Consider the following 22,500-nt stretch of genomic DNA (forward strand, 5'->3'; position numbering starts at 1 on the left):
GCAATCCCACTTTAACCTCAAACCGGTCCGTCATTCCCACCGCCCACCTCACCGCTGTCACACTGTCCTCGTACATATCCTGCACGATCCTCACATACTTCTCCACCACTTCCGACTTCCTCATACAATGCCACAACTCCTCTCTTGGCACCCTATCATAAGCTTTCTCTAAATCCACAAACACACAATGCAACTCCTTCTGGTCTTCCCTATACTTCCCTATATATACCAGTTTCATGTATATCTGACTCAGTCTCTGAGATATAACGAACTTCGTTTTTTTATTGTTTTCGACCAGGGTTCATTCAGTCTATCTTCTCCGACAGTTTTAATAGGATCCGGCTGGAAATTTTTGACAATATGGCTGAATGTACTGCCCACAGTCGCTCGTGGCCCGATTTTTGATTTTCGAAAAAAAAAAATTTGGGGATTTTTTTTGAAAATTTCAAAGGTCCGTTGCTAGGCAACGGAAGGGTCCATAGCAAAGGTTCTCATTTGCACACAACTCGGTCATGGTATGAACCTACCAACCAAGTTTCATCGAAATCGCCATTGTATTAACGGAGCACTGAAACCGAACAGACATACATACAGACAGATAGACAAACATATCGACGGAAATACTGATAATATGGGTAGACTCGATTGACTACCCAATTCATATATATATATATATATATATATATATATATATATATATATATATATATATATATATATATATATATATATACACACACAAGCCAGTAGGCGGACATGGCAAGTCGACTACCCAAAAGAACCTGACGCGATGGGCCCGTTCGATGGGGAATGACCTGAGGATTAAGTACAAGAAAATTCATGTTTCTAGCTTCAAGGATTAATGGTGCAGATTGTTTTTTCGTTAAAATACCCCCCACATTTAGACGTTTTTCAGCAGTTGCTAGGCAACAGAGGGGTCCATAGCAACGGTTCTTTCTCACACATAACTGGGACATACCATGAACCTACCATACCAGTTTCATGTATATCTGACTCATAGTCTCTGAGATATAATGAACTTCGTTTTTTTATTGTTTTCGACCAGGGTTCATTCAAAGTCTATCTTCTCCGTCAGTTTTCACAGGATCCGGCTGGAAATGTTTCACGATATGGCTGAATGTACTACCCACAGTCGCTCATTGCCCGATTTTTTATTTTCGAAAAAATTAACTTATGATTTTTAAAAAATTTCAAAGTCCCGTTGCTCGGCAACAGTGGTGTCCATAGCAACGGTTCTCCTTTGCACACAACTAGGTCATGGTATGAACCTACCAACCAAGTTTCATCAAAATCGGCATTGTATTAACTGAAATCGCCATTTTAAATACAGATAAGGGTAGAACAAATCTCCAAAAAAATTTTTTTTGTTGTTGACGACATCGACTGCCAAATATTTGGATAATATATATATATATATATATATATATATATATATATATATATATATATATATATATATATATATATATATATATATATATATATACAGGCACTCCTCACTTAACGACCTACCTGTTTAACGACCGCCCAGACTTACAACCAGCTCTCCGACCAGTCGGTATTTTACACTGTACGAGAACTTTGGTTGTGGCAATGGCAGCGCGGCATCTCAGCGTCAATCATCTCATCTCGCATCACCCTTTCTCAGTCTCAGTCTCGTTCCCGCAGTCGGTCGGTATTTACTACACTAGCGTTCGCAATCTCCAAGACGACATATTTCGTCGATAAATTTGTACTTTATTGTGCACCCCATAGTACAAGATGTCGGCGAAAAGGAAGAGCATAACACCCGGATGTAAAGGTAGTGTATCTGCCTAAAAACATGACTGCTCTCCTTCAGCCAATGGACCAGGGTGCCATAGCTACGTTCAAAGCGCACTATTTGCGCACAACTTTTTCCAAAGCTCGAGCAGCAACAGAAAGTGATGAAGTAACCTTTCGTGATTTTTGGAAATCATACAACATTTTACACTGCATAAAGAACATTGAATCAGCTTGGGAGGGAGTGACAGAAAAGTGTGTGCAAGGCATATGGAAAAAATGCCTGAAACGTTTGGTGAATAATTTCGAAGGGTTTGACGAAGAAGAACATGTCGATGTCATAAATAATATGTAAGAGTTATGCAAATTAAAACAGAGTTATCAAGTTGTAGTTTCCTTTCGACCTTTTGTTTATTCAGAATAAATACATGCGATTACCTGTATTTACAGTATGCAAACCTAAAGGCCCGGTCACACCTTGACGTTTTAGCCAACGTATGCCGATTTTTGAATTTTTTTTTCTAAAACGCTGGCACACGTTGAATACGTTATGGGTTTTGATAACATTGAGAGCACGCTGAAAAGCACTGCCATACGTCGTTGTACGTTGGCTTTAAACGTTGTACTTTTTGGTTGTCCTCAAATTTTTTCATGCTTGAAATTTCACGACGTATGCCGGCGTATGACTCACACGTTCCGCTACGCTGGCCACAAGTTGTATGCACGGTCTGCGATCGTTGACAGACGTCAACACATGCTACTTGTAAGTTAATCATAAGTTGAGACACGCCGAGGTAATGTTTAGCGTACCCGAAACTTATTTCTAACCTATGATAAACGTGTTGTTGGCGTTATGCGATCGTTGCCACACATCGACAGACGTTACCTTTAAGTTACTCATAGGCTGAAAGACGTCGGTATAATGGATCGTCCTTGCGTCAGCGTCCACGGCCACGGCCAGGACACTTATTTGCAGCATTCCTCAAACTTTTCTTCGGCATGACAAGGAAGTTCACACTTCGATGTCTAGCTTGGCTATGATTCCAGTTGTCCATCGGCAGCGTCTATTTAAAATAGTCGAGTTTGAGCGTTTTAACACGTTCAGAAGAAACGCTTCAAATTTCCAAACCCCAGCGTCAAAAAACAAAGGCGAGCGACAGCAATTTAAATCATTCATTGCAAACAATGAAAATAGCTGAGTGGTACCGTTTAAAAGTCGTTGAGTGTAAAAAAAATCCAATTGTTGAGCGCAAGCGTCTACTTTCAATAGTGGGGTTTGAGCGATTTGGCACGTTCAATTGAAACGATTAAAATTTCCGAGCGCCAGCGTCAAAAAACAAAGGCGAGTGACAGCAATTTAAATCGTTCATTGTAAACAATGAAAATAGCTGAGTGGTACCGTTTAAAAGTCGTTGAGTATAAAAAAAATCCATTTGTTGAGCGCAAGCGTCTACTTTCAATAGTGGAGATGCAGCCATTTAAATCTTTTAGTTTATCATTTAAATCGTTAAACGCAATGACGATCCATCATAACCCACACCCTCCCCCTCACACTCACCTACTACTGCCAACATGAACAAACTACTACTAATACTAATACTAATACTGATACTGATACTGTTACTGCTGACATGGACATCGACTCAAAAAGGACTCGAAAACACTGTTGGGTTCCCCTTTTATGAGCAGCATTTTTATATACCAATTCCCAAAACCGCTGGGAACACGTATTTATATGGCAGTTGTAAGTTAGAAACACGTTCATTTATTTTTTTTTTGTCGACCAGAAGACGTCATTGGAATACGTCTACATACGTCGATGTGTGTTGGGACTACGTAAAGAATTGGTTCAAAGCACGTCAAACATAAGTTAGAAATAAGTTTCGTGTAAAAAAGACATTACCGCGACGTGTTTCGACTTATGAGTAGCTTATAAGTAGCGTTTGTGGACGTGTGTAAGTGTCCACATATCGTGTGTAAAACTTATCCCCATCGCATGCGGAACGTGTGTCATACGCCGAGTACGTCGTAAAATTTTGAACATGTTTAAAATTTCTTTACGTACTCTACTTACGACGACGTATGATGGCGTACTTTAGCGTTGTACTCACATATACCAAACTTACTCGTACCGTATTTGACGTGCCCCAACGTTTTAGACACATTTTTCTTAGGTCGGCATACGCTGGCAAGATCGCCAAGGTGTGACCGCGATGTTGTCACTTCCATTTCTACGGCAGTTATGATTCGAATCGTTGTGCGTCAGCCTTTTAATAGGCTACGTCACGACATCGTCGGCGATGCGTGCAACGCGCTATGCCTAAGTTAGACTATCGTTGGGCATTGGTTGTGTAGGCCGACAAAAGGTTCAGCATTCGTTGGTATAAGTTATCTATAACACAACGAAACGTTCTGTGTCCATTACCAATGCGTTATACATAAGACCAACTCGTTATATTATGAATACGTCCGAATCTTTAAAAAAAAAACATCAAAAGTTCAACGTAAGCCAGCGTTTTACATACATTTTAATACGTTGCCATCGCTGGCTAAAACGTCAAGGTGTGACCGGGCCTTAAGTAAGATATATTCGAGCTGATTTCCTCTATTCTGTTTATTACAGTATACAGTATACTACTGTATAAACATTTAAAAATATATTCTCGCTTATCAACCAATTCGCTTTACGACCTAGTCGTAGGAACGGAACTTGGTCGTGAAGTGAGGAATGCCGGTGTGTGTGTGTGTGTGTGTGTGTGTGTGTGTGTGTGTGTGTGTGTGTGTGTGTGTGTGTGTGTGTGTGTGTGTGTGTGTGTGTGTGTGTGTGTGTGTGTGTGTGTGTATATATATATATATATATATATATATATATATATATATATATATATATATATATATATATATATATATGTGTGTGTGTGTGTGTATATATATATATGTATATATATATATATATATATATATATATATATATATATATATATATATATATATATACACATACACACACATATTATACAGGGTGTCCCAAAAAAATATACAACTTTTCATCTGCAAAGAGGATGGTCATAACATATATTTAAAAAAAAAAAGATATATGGCTGGATAGAAAGCTGAAAGTTGAAGTTTATTGTACCAATGTCAAAATTGCCACCAAAATTTAAATTTTGGTGTAGAATCGTCGTTTTCTTTTAGACCACATGTTCGATGTAGACTCCACGTTGTCCGATCACTGCCTGCAAACGCGTTGTCATGTTCTCCATCACTTTGGGAAACGTTTCCTGAGGAATGTTCTGGATTTCTCGGTGGATGTTTTCCTTCAGCTGATCAAGAGTCGGAGGCCTAGGGTTTCCTTAGATCCTGTCCTTGAGATACCCCCACAAGAAGAAGTCTGGAGGAGTAAGGTCAGGGGAATACGGTGGCCACTCAACGTCTTTGTAGAGGGAGATAAAGCGGCCCTCAAAATGTTGGTTGAGAAAACGCCTTGTTTCCCTGGCTGTATGGGGCGGTGCCCCATCCTGCTGGAACCACTGGGTTCTCATCTGGATCAGGTTGTTTCTCCTACGGGCCTGAGTACGTAGCTCAGGCAGATAGAATTCCTGAATCATTTGGCGATAGTTCCTCTGGTTTACCGTGCAAGTGCGTCCCTGGTCATCTTCATAGAATTATGGACCAATTATCCCATACCAACCAACCGCCACCCACATGGTGAGTTTGAGAATAGCTCAAGGCACCAGTTCAGTTGATGCATTACCAGGATTTTCAGTTCCCCAGTACCGAAAGTTTTGCTTGTTTACCTCCCCGGACAAGTGAGCATGGCATTCGTCCGTCAAGTGAAGTTTTTTGAGGAAATCTGCATCTTCCTCCAACCTTCCTGAGAACCGATTTGCAAAGTCTAGCCGTTTGCGTTTCTGTTGATCAGTAAGCACCGTTTCCGTTTAAATTTTGTATGGAAAGGCATGAATGTCTTGGCGAAGGATTCTCTGAACGGTGCTCTTATGAATGTTTCTCTCAGCAGAAAGTCGTCGAATCGATTTTTTTGGACTCTGAACGACCGCCTGTCTCACCATTTCCACATTTTCTTCACCACGACCTGTCCTCTTCCAACCACTGTGACCCTTGTGAAGGTCACAGATGGTTCCCACATCAGTAAAGTTTGCGATGGTGCACTTTATTGTCCGAAAGTTTGGTGCATGGCGCAAAGTGGATACCGAAATGTCTCGAGTAAAGACGTTGCACCTTTATGACACTTTTCATCTGGTGCCAAAGTTCAACAATTTTCGTTCGTTGTTGTACGGTCAGTCTTGGCATTTTTCTGGAGCTTTCTTGGTATCAAATAAACTTCAGGTTCTCTGCAACAAGAAATGAAGCATGAGTAGCAAGTTTTCAGCTTTTTTAGGCTAAAACGAAGCATTTTAAAAGTTGTATATATTTTTGGCAGTGCCAACTGGCACTCATAAAAAATGACGGTAACTAGACACCCTATTTTTGAAGGACTACCATTTGAAAAATAACCGCTTTGCTGGTTTGTGCTGTGGAGCCTCGCGTTGCAGACAGACAGACACACACACACACACACACACACACACACACACACACACACACACACACACACACACACACACACACACACACACACACACACACACGGAAAACCCGATAAACCCGATTTATTCTACAGTACAGAGCAGCACGGTGCAATGTCAGTCCCCTTTCAATAGCGTGTGTGGCCACCATTGTTTTGGATACAGGCAGTGCATCGTCAGCGCATATTGCCTACCAGCCTTTGGAAGGATTGCTGCTGGATTCTGTCCCACTCAGTCCTCAATGTCTGAAGCCATCTGACTTTGGACCATCTGCCGTCCTGCCTTGCAGTGGTGACTCTTAGCCTCCCTGATCGAGGTCTGTCATCTGCAGAGTTGTGGAGGGTGTCTCTGTCCACCAGGGCCGATATCGTCTGGTGTGAACAGCCAAGGCGACGTGCCACCTCACGGTAGCTCAATCCGCCTTGCAGTGTGCCCAAGGCACACTGCTGTTGATCCCTTGACAATCGTGGCATGTTGATTGAAATGCCCATTTTGCACTGGCCTTTTTAAAGCCAATATCAAGACATCACGTGCAGCTCATTAAAATCATCCCATACCCCTTGACTAATCACTGACAGTCAAAACGGCTGTTCAACAGCTGTGCTATGAAGTGACCATTGAAGGTTCAAGTGACCATCCATGACCGTTTTGTCTGACAGTGAGGATACTATTGTCCACAAATAAGTTCACACATTTACTACACACAGTGTTATTGTTGATATTTGAAGGTTTAAAGGTGGTAAGCTTCTTTTGCGTTTCAATATACACATATATATTTATATATATATATATATATATATATATATATATATATATATATATATATACATATATATACATACATAAATATACAGGTATTCGTCGACTTACGACCGTGATTGGTTCCAACCGATCGGTCATAAGTCGGACAACCTTTATTTTTATTTTTTTATTTTATTTAATATTATACTGTATAATGATACAATAGTGATCTGTAAGTCAGACTGTATTTCATTAACATTTTCTTTGTTCAAGTCAAACACTGCACTACAGTACAATTGGTTTAATATGGTTCTGTATTTGCAAAAACATTCAAAAATACAAAACATGTTATTGGTCACTCATGCTTGGCTGTGGATCGTCGATGTTATCTGCTCGGGCAGCGCTCGAGGTATCCGGAGTTGTTTTTTCGTCAACATGGTGAGCTTTGTTTGAATGGTTTTTCTTTTTCTCCTCGTAAATTTCACGATACGTGCGAAAAACATCGTGTGAAAAAAAAAAGTTTGCGTCGTCGTAAAGTGGTCGTAAAGTCGAACAGTCATAAGTCGCATCGGTCGTATGTCGACGACTCCCTGTGTGTATATATATATATATATATATATATATATATATATATATATATATATATATATATATATATATATATATATATATGTATATATATATATATATATATATATATATATATATATATATATGATTATTGCCATATATATATATATATATATATATATATATATATATATATATATATATATATATATCTATATATATATATATGTATATATTGTTGTGGTTACCAAATTCGCAAACCACCATTCAGGTCCCTTAGGTGAGATATCTCGGTAAGTATATGTGTAGTTAGGCCCAAACCCGTTGTCTAGAGGGAATAAATGTTATTCATGCGTGCTGCGACTCTTCAGGATAGCCGTTTTTCTTTTACTATCTTTATTTTGGACCAATCGCCATTGTTACCACCACCAGTCACAACATCAACCACCCACCACAACGCCGCTTCACCACAACAGCCACGACCTATCCCGTCACACCTCGCAACCGTCGCATCGCCACCGTTCTTGCGCCGCTTGTGGGTACCGGTGTTGGACTCGTGCAGGGCGCGCGCCGAACAGCGTGTACAAAACCACGGATTTTCAGCTCCAAAAACGGATCAAAAACGACACACGCCCACTTTTGTTCCGTCCAATCGGTGAGCGAGGGGCGATTTTGCCCCGCCTCCAGGGCGTTGGAGGGCGGTCGCTATATGCAAATTTATGGATCAAAAAGCATTCACGCCCACTTTTTCTCGGGCCAATGGGGAGCGAGATGAAAGGTCGAAGGCAGGGGTCAAAGATGAGAGAGCGAAGCCACGGGGCTTATATAAGCGACCGCGTTCGTCAAGTCGGGGGAGTTAAGACTTCGCAGCCGGTGGAGTTGGGAAGAAGAAGCAAGAAGGAGTTGGTCGTCGTCGTCGTCGTGTGCGTTGGAGTCGGAGCGAAGAGGACGGAGCTGTGGAGAGGCGGCGAGGGCAGACGAGGGGGTGCTCGCGTCGTGCCAGGAGCTGCACACCAAGGAGGCCGACGGCGCGACCTGGTCGAGGTGGAGATGCTCGTCGCGGGACTCGAGGCAGAGTAGAAATCCTCCTTTCCCCCGAGCATCAGCAACCCCCTCCTGTTTCCCCCCCGCGCTGAGATAGTGCGACCAAGGGGGCCCCTTTCCCACCCCCTACCAGACACTGTCCGCGAGGCCCGCGGAGTTGAGGCACCATCGCCGCTCCGCGTCTCATCACCAGACGGGTAGGCCCGACCCGGTCTCGCCCTCAGGCCCGCCTCATCCTTGAGGGTTCTCTTTTCTTTTTCTTGGTTTTGGATCTGTGTTGTCGGCGCCGTCTGTGAAGTAAAATTGTATAAGTGTTGCCGTGTGCTCGCGTAATCGGTATTAGATCTGCATTGTCGCATTTGCTTTTTGTGTAAAATTGCATTGTGTTTCTTTTCCTTTTCTATGTGCTTTTGGTGGAATTGAATATGTGTGCTTTCCGTTCATCGCGAATAAATGTGCTTTGTGTTGAACTATTTCCCGCTTCGCTTCGTCATTTCTTTCATTGAATCCTCATCTTGCTTCACGTAAAGGGTTGGTAGTGGGCTGAATACGCCCGATAATTAATCGAACCGTCGAGGTCGATGAATAACACCGCTCGGTTATCCCGATAGTACGGAACGGGTCGCTTAAGTGGCCCGTGTCCGAAGTCGACCTGCGGCGAGGTGCGATCGCCCGGTCTACCCTCCGTGTGGGTACTTAGGTAGGTCGAATTTGGCGAGCAACCCTATCCCACGCGGGGGCCGATTGGCTCGATCGCGGTGAGACCGAAAGGACCACCCGTGACTGGTTCCCGGCGTTAGTCCGAGAGGGTCACGACTGGATTGTCCGTCCGGTGGGCGACGTGCCGCGATTCGAGTTACGTGGCCGTCAGCACGCCGGCGGGCGCGAATCCGTAACACTGGTGTCAGGTCGTGCGATACAAATCCATCGCCCTCCTCTTGGCACTGGTATCGGAGAACAGGAAAACGGGCTCTCCTGTCTCCAGCTAAATTCACAGGAATCGGTCCAGGGGTGAGAGAAGCGACCCCCGATTCCCTCCAAATTACGAGCGAGCGAAATTAACCCTTCACGAGAAGCAAGATGGCGTCTCAAGGCGAGCGGGAGCCGGGGGTATTAGAAATGGATGTAGAATGTGTAGGATCCATGGCCCAGGATGGAATGCCCGTGCAGGAACATGAACTCGTCCAACTGAACCCAGAGCCCGAAATGGGTGCGGCAGCGGCCGCGGTGTATGACACCTCCCCTCCCCCTGTCCACCAAAACCCTTCCCCAACCCCTGCCGAAACTGCTCACTCAAGCGCACCCGACATGGCCCAGCTATGCGCCATGCTGGCGGAAATGACAGCGAAGATAAATGCGAACATGAACGAAAAGATGGATGCGAATCCACAAAAGATGGATGCGAATACACAACAAATGAACGAAAAGATGGATACAAATACAAATGAAGTAAAAACGAGGATGGATGCGAATACACAGCAAATAAACGGAATGGAAGCAAACATGAAGGAGGAAATGAAAGAGCTACGGGGTGAGACGCAGAACATGGGCCGATGCCTTCAGGCGGGCATGAAGGCCGTGACCAGGGAGATAGGAATGGCGACTCCACGTGTGGAAGCAAACGAGCTGGAAGGGGGTGCAATGGCTGACAGGCCCGCGGTGGAGGCGGGTAAAAAAATAATTCGGGGGGCGTGTTGGGCGAGGGTCGTGACAGAGGAATCGACGGTGACCAAAAGGGAAAAATTAAATGGGGAGACCAAAACGTGTGAGACGAGACACGAGGTGACGACGACAGAAACTTATAAATGTATAGAGACACGGGAGACAGAAAAAATAGAGGAGAGACTGCACGATGCAGACGGGGTAAGTGATGCACAGACACACACAGAGGTAGTGGAGGACCATGAGGGGGAGCTGGCTGACTGGGTGGAGGCCCAGTGTGAGCAGCTGGATAGCCTCCTCCAGAAACAAGGGGAGGGAGTATGCCCCCTTGAGGCGGATCACGACCAGGTGAGTTCGGTCGTGCTTTGCGAGGTTGAGGGGACGAGTGCTGCGAATGGGTGCACGGAGAGCTTGGGGGGTATAGAGGCCCCGGAGAACCTTGTGGGGACACGAATCCCCAGTGTGGTTGTCCCTGTGTGTGTGGTGCAAGGTGTGAGTGCGTCCCCATGTGTGGAAGCGACCCCGTGTGTGAGTGGTGTGGTGGCGATGGTGCCGGAGTACGTGCTTCCCAGCACGCCGTGTGTGGATGAGGCACCGCGGTTGAGTTCCCCCGCGTGTGTGAGTGAGGGACGGTGTGTGGATGAGGCACCGCGGGTGAGTGCCCCCGCGTGTGTGGGTGAGGCACCGTGTGTGAGTGAGGCCGTGTGTGTGGATGAAACGGCCAGTGTGGATGAGGCACCGTGGGTGAGTGCCCCCGCGTGTGTGAGTGAGGCACGGAGTATGGATGAGACACCGCGGTTGAGTGCCCCCGCGTGTGTGGATGAGGCACCGCGGTTGAGTGCCCCCGCGTGTATGAGTGAGGCACGGTGTGTGGATGAGGTACAGCGGTTGAGTGCCCCCGCGTGTGTGAGTAGTATGGTTTGTGTGAGTAGTGAGGCACGCGTGAGTGAACGGCCGGATGCAAGGGAGACCGTGTGTGTGAGAGAGCGGTATGTGAGGGAGATGTCGGTTGGCATGCGGGAGCACGCAGCCGCGTCTCCCGGTGTGAATGTAATGGTATGGAGTGTGAGCGTCGTAACACGCGGGAGTGCGTGTGTGGAATGGAGACGGAGACGGCGACAGAGGAGAGAAAGCCGAGTAGCGGCTGTAGTTGTTTCGGGGACCGTGCCGGGTTCACCCAGCAGTGAGCACGAGGTCCGTGCTGTGCAACGCACGAGGCCACCATGTGCTCGCTTGCGAGAGTGAAGTCCCGGTCCGGAAACGCCAGCGGTGGATTTGCCGATCCCGCGGACGGACAAAGTTTAGGCAGGATGACGGATTTGGACCGGACGGGTTCTCCACGCGATCGTGTGTGTTAAGCTCCAACGGGCAAAGCATATGTGTTCGCGTGGGGAACCCCTCGAGACGTGGGGCTTGTGTTTTTTTTTTATTTTGCACGGTGACGTCATGGCTGCACGTGTGGTTGGAATCCGGCAGGAGGGGTATCTCTGCCGGATGGTACCGTCCAAGGAGGGACGAGGAACACGTGCAGCTGCATGACGTCACGGGCAGGTGCAAAGTGCGCGAGTTGCCGCGCTGGTGCTGCGCATGAAAAAAAACAAAAACAGTAAGCCTCACTTTCGGGTGCACAGGATTCCTGGGCAAGGGGTGGAAGACCCCCTTCCCGGGGCACAGGATGGAAACTAGTTAGGGGGAAGGGTTAGCTTAGCTAGACCGACTTCATGGGGCAGGGGTAAGTCCTCATGGAGTCCGTGGAATGGATTAGTTAGAGGGATTTAGTGAGCTTTAGGTTGGGAAATAAAATGATTTATTTGGAGACAGTGACAGACTTTGAGTGTGTAGAGTTGACGTAGTTTAGCTACGTTGTGTTAAAAGGAACGTGCTACTAGTTTAAGGGACGACGTGGGAGCACGAGTTAGTTAGGGGATGTAGTTAGGAGGATGGCAGAGTTCAGCGGTGAGTGTGTTGAAGAGTTGGTGAGTGAAGTGGAAGCATGTGCTTGGTGAGTGAGTGAGGCCAGCGGGTCTGTGTGTATGGAGCGAATGGGGATTGCATGGTGCGATGAGTGATTGGGGGGAGGAGTGACTCCCGCCCAAGGGACCCCCGGGGTCAGTGTAGAGTGAGTTAGCTGGGTTAGTCAAATTAACAAAAATGGAGGTCGTTTTGCTGTTGGTGGGAATGTAGGCTCGAAACCCATTTGGAGGGGTGCAGGAGCCCTGTTGACGGGTTGGGAGCGTGGCTGCGAAAGGTGAGTATCGCTGAGTGGGTACCCCGGGCACCAGGCTAGTCGGCCGTGGTAGGCCAAGGGCCCATGGGGGGCCGGGATAGAGTAGTGGGCACGGGTGCGCCTGCTTGGTGCGGGGGCCCGGGGCGCCATTAGCCGCGTGGGCAGTGTTGTGGGCAAGGGTGACCCTCGGAAAGGGGCCTGGGAAGCCAGCCTGCCACGTGTGCGTTTCAGGGGAGGTGCCATGGGGGGCACTCCCCGGTGTTAGGGAGCTGGTAGGCTCGGAGGCAGTGTAGTGCCCGGGGGTGCCATAGCGGGAGATTCGGCAGAGGGTCGTGCCTGCCAAAGGGAGCCACGTGTCCCAGCCAGGAGACCGTGTGAGGGCACGGAGAGAAAATTGGGGGGCGAGGCCCGAAATTGTGAGGACACCAACACAGGCGACAGGAATCTGGGTTGTTAGAACCAATAGTTTAAGCGAGAGGCGCTTGTTGAAAGCCCCGGGGTAGTTTAACAGTTAAATGGATAGGGTAGATTAGGAAGTGTACCCCTCCGCACCATCCATCCCCTCGCTCTCGTTGTGGGCCGCTGGACCCACTTTGGTTATAGATCGCCGAACTCTGGGGAGGCCATTCTGAGGCTTGAGTTGGGCCTCGACACAGGACGTTAGCTCTCCCTTGTTCCCCTCCGGGAAGGGAACGTAGGGGTTGGGAGTAGGCTAGGTGACAGGATAGGTTAGCCGAACAAGGACGATAAAGGGGGTTAGGGGACGATTTATAGTGGGGAAGTAAAAATAAAAACAACAAAAAAATAAGTTGGGGCTAAATTGGGGTTTGACAAATTAAGGGAGTGGGTATGTACAGTGACAGGCAAAGGCGATAGGTTGGGAGGGAGACAGGTAGGTAGGTCCGAGCCCGCCTTCCAAGTGGCCAGCACCACCGCACTCCCTCCACCAACCTCCACTGAACGGCATAGGCTGGCCAACTTCATCGGCTGGCCGTGTTTTGCTTCAAGGCAGAGGCCGGCCAACTTCATCGGCAGCTGTCGTTTTGCTGCAAGGCCTGTGCCGGCCACTTCAGCCGGCTGGCTGTTTTTCTTCAAGGTCTGTGCCGGCCAACTTCATCGGCAGCTGTTGTTTTGCTGCAAGGTCTGTGCCGGCCCACTTCATCTGCCGGCTGGCTGTTTTTTTCTTCAAGGCCTGTGCCGGCCAGTTCATCTGCCGGCTGTGTTTGCCTGCGACGGCCTTCTTCTGCGGGCTGCGATTGCCTGCTCACCTTTGCCATGCCATGCCCACTGCCCACGTTCACCAGCCCCGTTCAATTTTTGCTTTGCCCCCCCTGTTCATTTCCATGTGCGCCAGGATCCGCAAGGCAACAGTTTGCAAGCTGCAAGAACTGCCCTGTTGGCAGCTACAACACGGGCCTGCAGTGGCGGCCCGTGCACCGTGTTTGTGTTCATCCATCCATTCGTTGTGCTCATTGCGTGTGCCACTTGAGCTGGCACGGAGACTGCATTTGTGCAGCCCATGCACCGTTGTGGTTCACTGAGTTCAATTCAAACCATTCATCCATCCATTCGTTGTGTTCATTGCGTGTGCCACTTGAGCTGGCACGGAGACTGCATTTGTGCAGCCCATGCACCGTTGTGGTTCACTGCATTCAGTTCAAACCATTCATCCATCCATTCGTTGTGTTCATTGCGTGTGCCACTTGAGCTGGCACGGAGACTGCGTTTGTGCAGCCCATGCACCGTTGTGGTTCACTGCGTTCAGTTCAAAAAGGAAGGCCTTGGACTGCGTGTGAGCAGCCAGCCACGTTCCCTGTCACCTGCATTGTTTTGAGCCAGAGACTGCATGCGAGCAGCCTGGCTCCCTGCTAACTGCTTTTCTTTTGCAGAGTTCATTGATCCTGGGCCATGGTTTAGTGTAAAATTTTTAAGTTAAGGTTAAGATGTACTTTAAATATGAGTGCGCCCCCGGCATGTCTGTCCTAGCGCCGGCAATTTTATTTAAGTCGTCCGTGTGAGTGAGTTTGTTTAGGTAGTTACGCAGCCCTCAGGTTATTTATTTTGGGGACACGAATACCATGAATGTCGCACTCAGGGATCCGTAGGTAAAATGTACTAGGGGAAAACTACACATGATGGCACACGAGAATTTTACGACTCGGGACGAGTCTGTAAAAAGGGGAGGGGGTCGTGTTGTGGTTACCAAATTCGCAAACCACCATTCAGATCCCTTAGGTGAGATATCTCGGTAAGTATATGTGTAGTTAGGCCCAAACCCGTTGTCTAGAGGGAATAAATGTTATTCATGCGTGCTGCGACTCTTCAGGATAGCCGTTTTTCTTTTACTATCTTTATTTTGGACCAACCGCCATTGTTACCACCACCAGTCACAACATCAACCACCCACCACAACGCCGCTTCACCACAACAGCCACGACCTATCCCGTCACACCTCGCAACCGTCGCATCGCCACCGTTCTTGCGCCGCTTGTGGGTACCGGTGTTGGACTCGTGCAGGGCGCGCGCCGAACAGCGTGTACAAAACCACGGATTTTCAGCTCCAAAAACGGATCAAAAACGACACACGCCCACTTTTGTTCCGTCCAATCGGTGAGCGAGGGGCGATTTGGCCCCGCCTCCAGGGCGTTGGAGGGCGGTCGCTATATGCAAATTTATGGATCAAAAAGCATTCACGCCCACTTTTTCTCGGGCCAATGGGGAGCGAGGTGAAAGGTCGAAGGCAGGGGGTCAAAGATGAGAGAGTGAAGCCACGGGGCTTATATAAGCGACCGCGTTCGTCAAGTCGGGGGAGTTAAGACTTCGCAGCCGGTGGAGTTGGGAAGAAGAAGCAAGAAGGAGTTGGTCGTCGTCGTCGTCGTGTGCGTTGGAGTCGGAGCGAAGAGGACGGTGCTGTGGAGAGGCGGCGAGGGCAGACGAGGGGGTGCTCGCGTCGTGCCGGGAGCTGCACACCAGGGAGGCCGACGGCGCGACCTGGTCGAGGTGGAGACGCTCGACGCGGGACTCGAGGCAGAGTAGAAATCCTCCTTTCCCCCGAGCATCAGCAACCCCCTCCTGTTTCCCCCCCCGCGCTGAGATAGTGCGACCAAGGGGGCCCCTTTCCCACCCCCTACCAGACACTGTCCGCGAGGCCCGCGGAGTTGAGGCACCATCGCCGCTCCGCGTCTCATCACCAGACGGGTAGGCCCGACCCGGTCTCGGCCTCAGGCCCGCCTCATCCTTGAGGGTTCTCTTTTCTTTTTCTTGGTTTTGGATATGTGTTGTCGGCGCCGTCTGTGAAGTAAAATTGTATAAGTGTTGCCGTGTGCTCGCGTAATCGGTATTAGATCTGCATTGTCGCATTTGCTTTTTGTGTAAAATTGCATTGTGTTTCTTTTCCTTTTCTATGTGCTTTTGGTGGAATTGAATATGTGTGCTTTCTGTTCATCGCGAATAAATGTGCTTTGTGTTGAACTGTTTCCCGCTTCGCTTCGTCATTTCTTTCATTGAATCCTCATCTTGCTTCACGTAAAGGGTTGGTAGTGGGCTGAATACGCCCGATAATTAATCGAACCGTCGAGGTCGACGAATAACACCGCTCGGTTATCCCGATAGTACGGAACGGGTCGCTTAAGTGGCCCGTGTCCGAAGTCGACCTGCGGCGAGGTGCGATCGCCCGGTCTACCCTCCGTGTGGGTACTTAGGTAGGTCGAATTTGGCGAGCAACCCTATCCCACGCGGGGGCCGACTGGCTCGATCGCGGTGAGACCGAAAGGTCCACCCGTGACTGGTTCCCGGCGTTAGTCCGAGAGGGTCACGACTGGATTGTCCGTCCGGTGGGCGACGTGCCGCGATTCGAGTTACGTGGCCGTCAGCACGCCGGCGGGCGCGAATCCGTAACAATATATATTCTTCTTCTTTCGGCTGCTCCCGTTAGGGGTCGCTACATCGGATCAACCGTCTCCATTTCGCTCTATCCTCCACATCTTCCATTGACACTCCAACCACCTGCATGTCTGCCCTCACCGCATCCACGAACCTCTTCTTTGGCCTTCCTCTTCTCCTCCTGCCTGGCGGCTCCATCTTCAGCATCCATCTCCCGATATACTCCGCTTCCCTCCTGTGCACATGTCCAAACCATCTCAATCTCGCCTCTCTCACTTTGTCTCCAAACCGTCCTACCTGCGCAGTCCCTCTAATATACTCATTCCTTTTCCTGTCCATCCTCGTCACTCCCAACGAGAATCGCAGCATCTTTAACTCTGCCACCTCCAGTTCTGCTTCCTGTCTTTTTTTACCGCCACCGCCTCCAAACCATACAACATAGCTGGTCTCACTACCGTCTTGTATACTTTCCCTTAACTCTTGCAGCTTCCCTTCTGTCACAAATCACTCCTGCAACTCTTATCCACCCACTCCATCCTGCCTGCACTCTCTTTTTCACTTCTCTCCCACACTCTCCGTTACTTTGGACAGTTGATCCCAAGTATTTAAACCCATCCACCTTCCCCACCTCAACTCCTTGCAACTGCACCATACCGCCACCCTCCCTCTCATTTACGCACATGTACTCCGTCTTACTCCTACTGACTATCTTTCCCCTTCTCTCCAGTGCATACCTCCACCTCTCAAGGCTCGCCTCAGCCTGCTCCCTACTCTCCCTGCAGATGATGATGATGTCATCCGTGAACATCATAGTCCATGGAGACTCCAGTCTAATCTTGTCCGTCAACCTGTCCATCACCATTGCAAACAGGAAAGGGCTCAGAGTCGATCCTTAGTGCGATCCCACTTTTACCTTAAACCGATCTGTCATTCCTACCACACACCTCACAGCTGTCACACTGTCCTCATACATATCCTGCACAATCCTCACATACTTCTACACCACTTCCGACTTCCTCATACAATGCCACAACTCCTCTCTTGGCACCCTATTATAAGCTTTCTCTCAATCCACAAACACACAATGCAACTCCTTCTGGCCTTCTCTATACTTCTCCATCAACATTCTCAAAGCAAACATCGCATCAGTGGTGCTCTTTCCTGGCATAAACCCATATTGCTGCTCACAAATCATCACCTTTCCTCTCAACCTTGCTTCCACTACTCTTTCCCACAACTTCATGGTGTGGCTTACCAACTTTATCCCTCTGTAATTTCCATAGCTCTGCACATCACCCTTGTTCTTGAAAATTGGAACCAGTGCACTTAATCTCCACTTCTCCGGCATCCTCTCACTTTCCAAGATTTTCTTAAATAATCTGGTTAACAACCCCACTGCCATCTCTCCTAAGCACTTCCATGCCTCCACTGGTATGTCATCTGGGCCAACCGCCTTTCCACTTTTCATCCTCTTCATAGCAGTCCTCACTTCACCCTTACTGATCCACCCCACTTCCTGATTCACTATCTCCACCTCTTCCAACCTTCTCTCTCTCATTTTCTTCATTCATCAGCTCCTCAAAGTACTCCAACCACCTTCTCAACACACTCTCCTCCTCGCTCGTCAGCACATTCCCATTTGCGTCCTTTATCACCCGAACCTGCAGCACATCCCAGCTCGGTCCCTCTGTCTTGCCAATCGGTATAAATCCTTTTTCCCTTCTTTTGTAGCCAACTTCTCATACAGCTCGTCATATGCCTTTTTCTTAGCCTTTGCCACCTCTCTCTTTGCCTTTCGCCGCCACTCCTTCTACTCCTGCCTACTCCTGCCTCCTATATATATCAGCCAAGATATGCATTCATATATATATGTATACATTTATTTATTTTTTCACACATTTATTTATATATATATATATATATATATATATATATATATATATATATATATATATATATATATATATATATGTATGTTTACATCCATATCCCTTCAAAATTAAATTGCATGTTCAATTTATGCACTTGGCATGAAATTTGTCCAAAGTATGAAAAGACAATGGCAGAATCTTTTCATCGGGTTAGCACACTGGACAGCCAGCTTTATATCCTCATTCAAAATATAGGTGTGATTCGAGATGCAGTGCCTCCTTCTGGCACTGCATCAGAATGGCATATTGTGGTGAAGTCCATCTCCACTACAGATCTCACCAAGAGCAGACAGTTTAAAGCCGAGCACATCCAAGTCTGAGCTGTTCTGCCATCCCTGAGTGTGTTCACTTCTGAGATCTGATGGGATTGGGTGTATTCGATACCAAAACAATGCAAGAAGCCTTGCCCTCTATGATGCAGTTGTGGTTAAAAAGTGCAACATCGGGAACTTTTGCATGCCAGGAACACGCGGACAGGGCCTGGACACATTTTCCCGTGGATGGAAATTAAGTTGGCTGTCCACTGCAGTTGAAAATGGGCCCCGGCAAGCGAACATCATTGAGAACACCGAGCTATGTGCGTTGGATCCCATATTCCTCTTTTGGATGTGTATTCAGTTTACAATCTTGTGCTGCTGTGAATCAACATTTCATTGCTGAGCCAATTCTATTGTTCGATTGGTACCAGATGGCAAGGAAAGAAGCCACATGCGAGTTAGTGATGGTCGTACCGAGTTCATGGGCAGTTGTGTATGCCGCGGGGAGTCCATCGTCCTCGATAACAGAGCAGCTTCTCCGTGGATCGCACATGGTGCCCACATCAGCCATGCCAAGTGTGTCACAAGTATGAGTACCGCACAAATCCTGTGAATGAAAGCAACATTCATCAGTGTCAATGTATATTATTATTATTATTATTATTATTGTTATTATTATTCTTCTTCTAATTATTATTACAAGCAAATACCACCCATCGCTTCCCTTACGGGAATACTAAAGGGGGGAAGGAGAGAAAGAGGGGGAAAGATGGAGAGAGGGGGTGGGGGAAGGAAGACAGTGTGAGGTGAGAGGAAGGGAAGGCAGACGTGCGGTGGAGCGTTAATTATGGCCCGGACGTGTCCAAAGCCAAGCCTGCCGGAGATAAACTCCATCCAGACATAACCACCGTCCTGATATATTGTTACGAATTTGGAAGCCTTGTTCACACAGACAGACAGCCGTCCCCTATAGCTCAGTTATATCAGTAATTGTGTGTTTTTAGTTAGGGTCCCGTCCCTTGTTTAATGGGTAATTAAATGTTCATGCACTGAGTTATTTTTATAGATAGGATTTTTACACTTATAACAACAACAACAACGCCATCTTCACTTTCACACAACGCTCTGCTCGCGGCATCCATCGTGTGCTCGCCAGCAAGCGCGCGTGTGGGCAGAGCCTAACATAGGCATGGCGTCCTGCCTTAGCCAATCTGCAAGGAGCGGGCGTCTCACCCTCCCCGTTTCCGACTCAACACGATCGCCATTAAGCACGTGGCCAGAGGTGAGGAGGTTGGGTGGAGCCACAAACGCCTCCGCTCAGAACTCCGCCCAGAAGGGTGGGAGTTGCCCCGCCTACCGTGCGTCTGTCCAATGGAGTGCGGCCAGGGAATCGCGCGATGGTTCTGGCCAATCGGGAGGTGAGTGGTCGGAAAGAGAGGCCCCTCCCTCCGAGAGAGAGAGGTTGGTGATTTTGGACCAACGGGGGAGATTAATCTCATCCTGTCGCCGGCGTCTGCTCTCATCTCATCCTGTCGCTGGAGTCTGGTTCTCCATCAGTTCGAGCGCGTGGTCTGCTTGAGCGCGGAACGCATCGCTCGACGCTTCTGGTCTCGTGTCGTCGCTGGCGCTGGCCTGGTCGCATCTCGATGTGGTTGGTCTCGTCCCGGTTCGCTCGTCTCGTCGAAGACCGCACGAGGCGGGAAGGTCCCTTTCGTTTCTTTTGGGTGTGCGACTGTCTGTGGGCCCTGTCTGTAAGTAGGAATTGTTTAAGTGCTCTTTGCTGTACATACTTGCATCTCTATTAGTCGTGATAACTCTGCCCTTGCGTGCTTCCCTCCTTCCCCACCTACTGTTAATAAATACCCCATTTGTTGAATGTTTCAGCTCGTCCTCATCCTTTCCTCCTTTGTTGGTTTAGCAAGGTGTGCTTGTTGGAGAATTTAAAAGGCCATTACTGCTGTCGATGTACGTTTGGACCGACGGATCTAGGTAACCATCCACTCAGGTTAGGCACGGTTTGAGCACGGAAACTGCTCGTCCCATTTGAGCTCCGTCGAGGGTGTGAATACTCGGTAGCTCGCCACATGGGTCTCTAGGTATTTTGAAGTTTGGAAAATACCCTGTCCCACGTGGTGGAATTATTGACGATTCACAGTCCGGTAAGGGACCCGTACCCTCGGAGTTTTCCGAAAGGTACGATCCAGATTCCGGGTGTTCGGAAGAGTCAAACCGACTGCTCCACTTAGCGGTTGTGCTCGCAGCCGACGCCTGGCTCCACAACAATATATATATATATATATATATATATATATATATGCTTTATGAAACACACACACACACACACACACACACACACACACACACACACACACACACACACACACACACACTTGGCTGATATTGACAACAACCCCAAAACGAGTGGCTTTCACCAAAAAACAACGTATTTGTATAGACATTTTAGGGATATGTTCACAAACATGATCTAAATAAACAGCTGCATGTGACGGGTGGAAAAAAAACAAAATTTGGTTTGGAAATTTAGAAAATGCGTTAATACTGCAAATTGCTTGGAAATTGCGTGTTATTTCACAACTTGCTCAGGCTGATGGAGCATGAACCACTCGCTCAGGGTGACGAAGCATGAACCACTCACTCAGGGCGATGAAGCACGAACTACTTGCTCTGAATGACGTGGCGGGCAAAAGCGTCAATAGTGAATGAACGATTCACTCAGAAGGACGTAGCGTGATACTGCTATCGACTGTAAGGCATTCGGCAAGTGGCTTGAGCATTCATGCAAGCACTCCAATTGAATGGTTGTTAAGGAACAGTTGGTCAGGCTGTCGCTGCATATCTTATAGGATCTCTTTAACTTTAAACCGGTCTTCACCGCACTTGCAGCAGTTAATGAAACAAATTGAATTTGTTCAAATAATTGCTTTGTCCACAAAAGAGTTGCAGCTTAATGCAGAACAACCCTGGAGACTTCAATTGCCCGTGAAATAAACATTGCAGATAATCTGCCATCTTGGCTGCTCATTTGTGCACGCATCACGTGGTGCATTGGTTCAGGGTTCGCACAACCGTTATAACTTTTTTTTTTTAAAGGTCCGTTTTCACCAGATTTGCTTTGATTCTCTGTAGAGCACCTCGTAAAACCTCTGAAAATATCGACACAGATCTGGCAGACGCTATGGATGGGCAATCCCTCCAGAGGACAGGGCACGAGATCGAGCAGTGAATGCATTAAATCCTATAGCTCAATGAAGCTAGTTAATTTTGGCACGTTTCTAAATTTTTTGTTCGCTCCATATAATTCTCCAAACAGTAGAAAAAGGTAAGTTTAATGGTTTGGAAATTACACATTTTCTTGTGTATGTATGAAGAACGAGGGAACACAGCCTTCCTTGCTTAAAGTAAAAATAGGTATAATTGGCTTCGTTATAAGACTCGTTATTTCTTTAAATCATCAGATTTCCCAACCGATTTCGACACTTATTTGGTCCGGACGATATCCGATCCTCAAAACCGAAATAATATTTTGATGATCTACTTTAATTAGTCCGTGAGAGTAGATTGTGGAAAATCGTATTATATAATCCATGAAATTGCTCCAAGCTCCTAATTTGAAAACTATAGTACTTACAAAAGCGATGTATGCAGCGAGTCGTAGCTTTGATGAACAGGCATTCAATAATATGAGTAAGGAAAGTGAAAAAAAACTTTGTCGTTAAGAAATTGTTGCGGCCTGTTCCAAGTGGAGGCATGGTTGACCAGGTCAAAAAACATGGCGGCTTTATACCCCAGCGAGGATA

The 22,500-nt window shown here is 47.5% G+C and overlaps 1 protein-coding gene and 1 long non-coding RNA gene across 4 annotated transcripts in view; one reads left to right on the top strand and one right to left on the bottom strand.

Moving 5' to 3' along the window:
* LOC147031073 (A disintegrin and metalloproteinase with thrombospondin motifs 15-like) overlaps nt 1-22,500 on the bottom strand; it is an 82,716-nt gene that overhangs the window by 49,401 nt on the left and 10,815 nt on the right. For all 3 annotated transcript variants that reach the window (XR_015056652.1, XM_085875779.1, XM_085875782.1), the window contains exon 2: nt 19,157-19,289. Coding sequence is in view for 2 of the 3 variants with exons in the window: in XM_085875779.1 (XP_085731905.1) it covers nt 19,157-19,289 (133 nt within the window). In the remaining variant the exon portion in view is untranslated. The remainder of the gene's footprint in view (nt 1-19,156; nt 19,290-22,500) is intronic.
* The window catches only part of LOC147031074 (uncharacterized), a 56,447-nt gene that overhangs the window by 7,498 nt on the left and 26,449 nt on the right, over nt 1-22,500 (top strand). The gene's annotated exons all lie outside the window — the stretch shown is intronic.

Source organism: Eptatretus burgeri, chromosome 3 (genome assembly GCF_056783735.1).
Source record: "Eptatretus burgeri isolate ZD-2024b chromosome 3, Ebu_testis_v1, whole genome shotgun sequence".
NCBI lineage: Eukaryota > Metazoa > Chordata > Myxini > Myxiniformes > Myxinidae > Eptatretus > Eptatretus burgeri.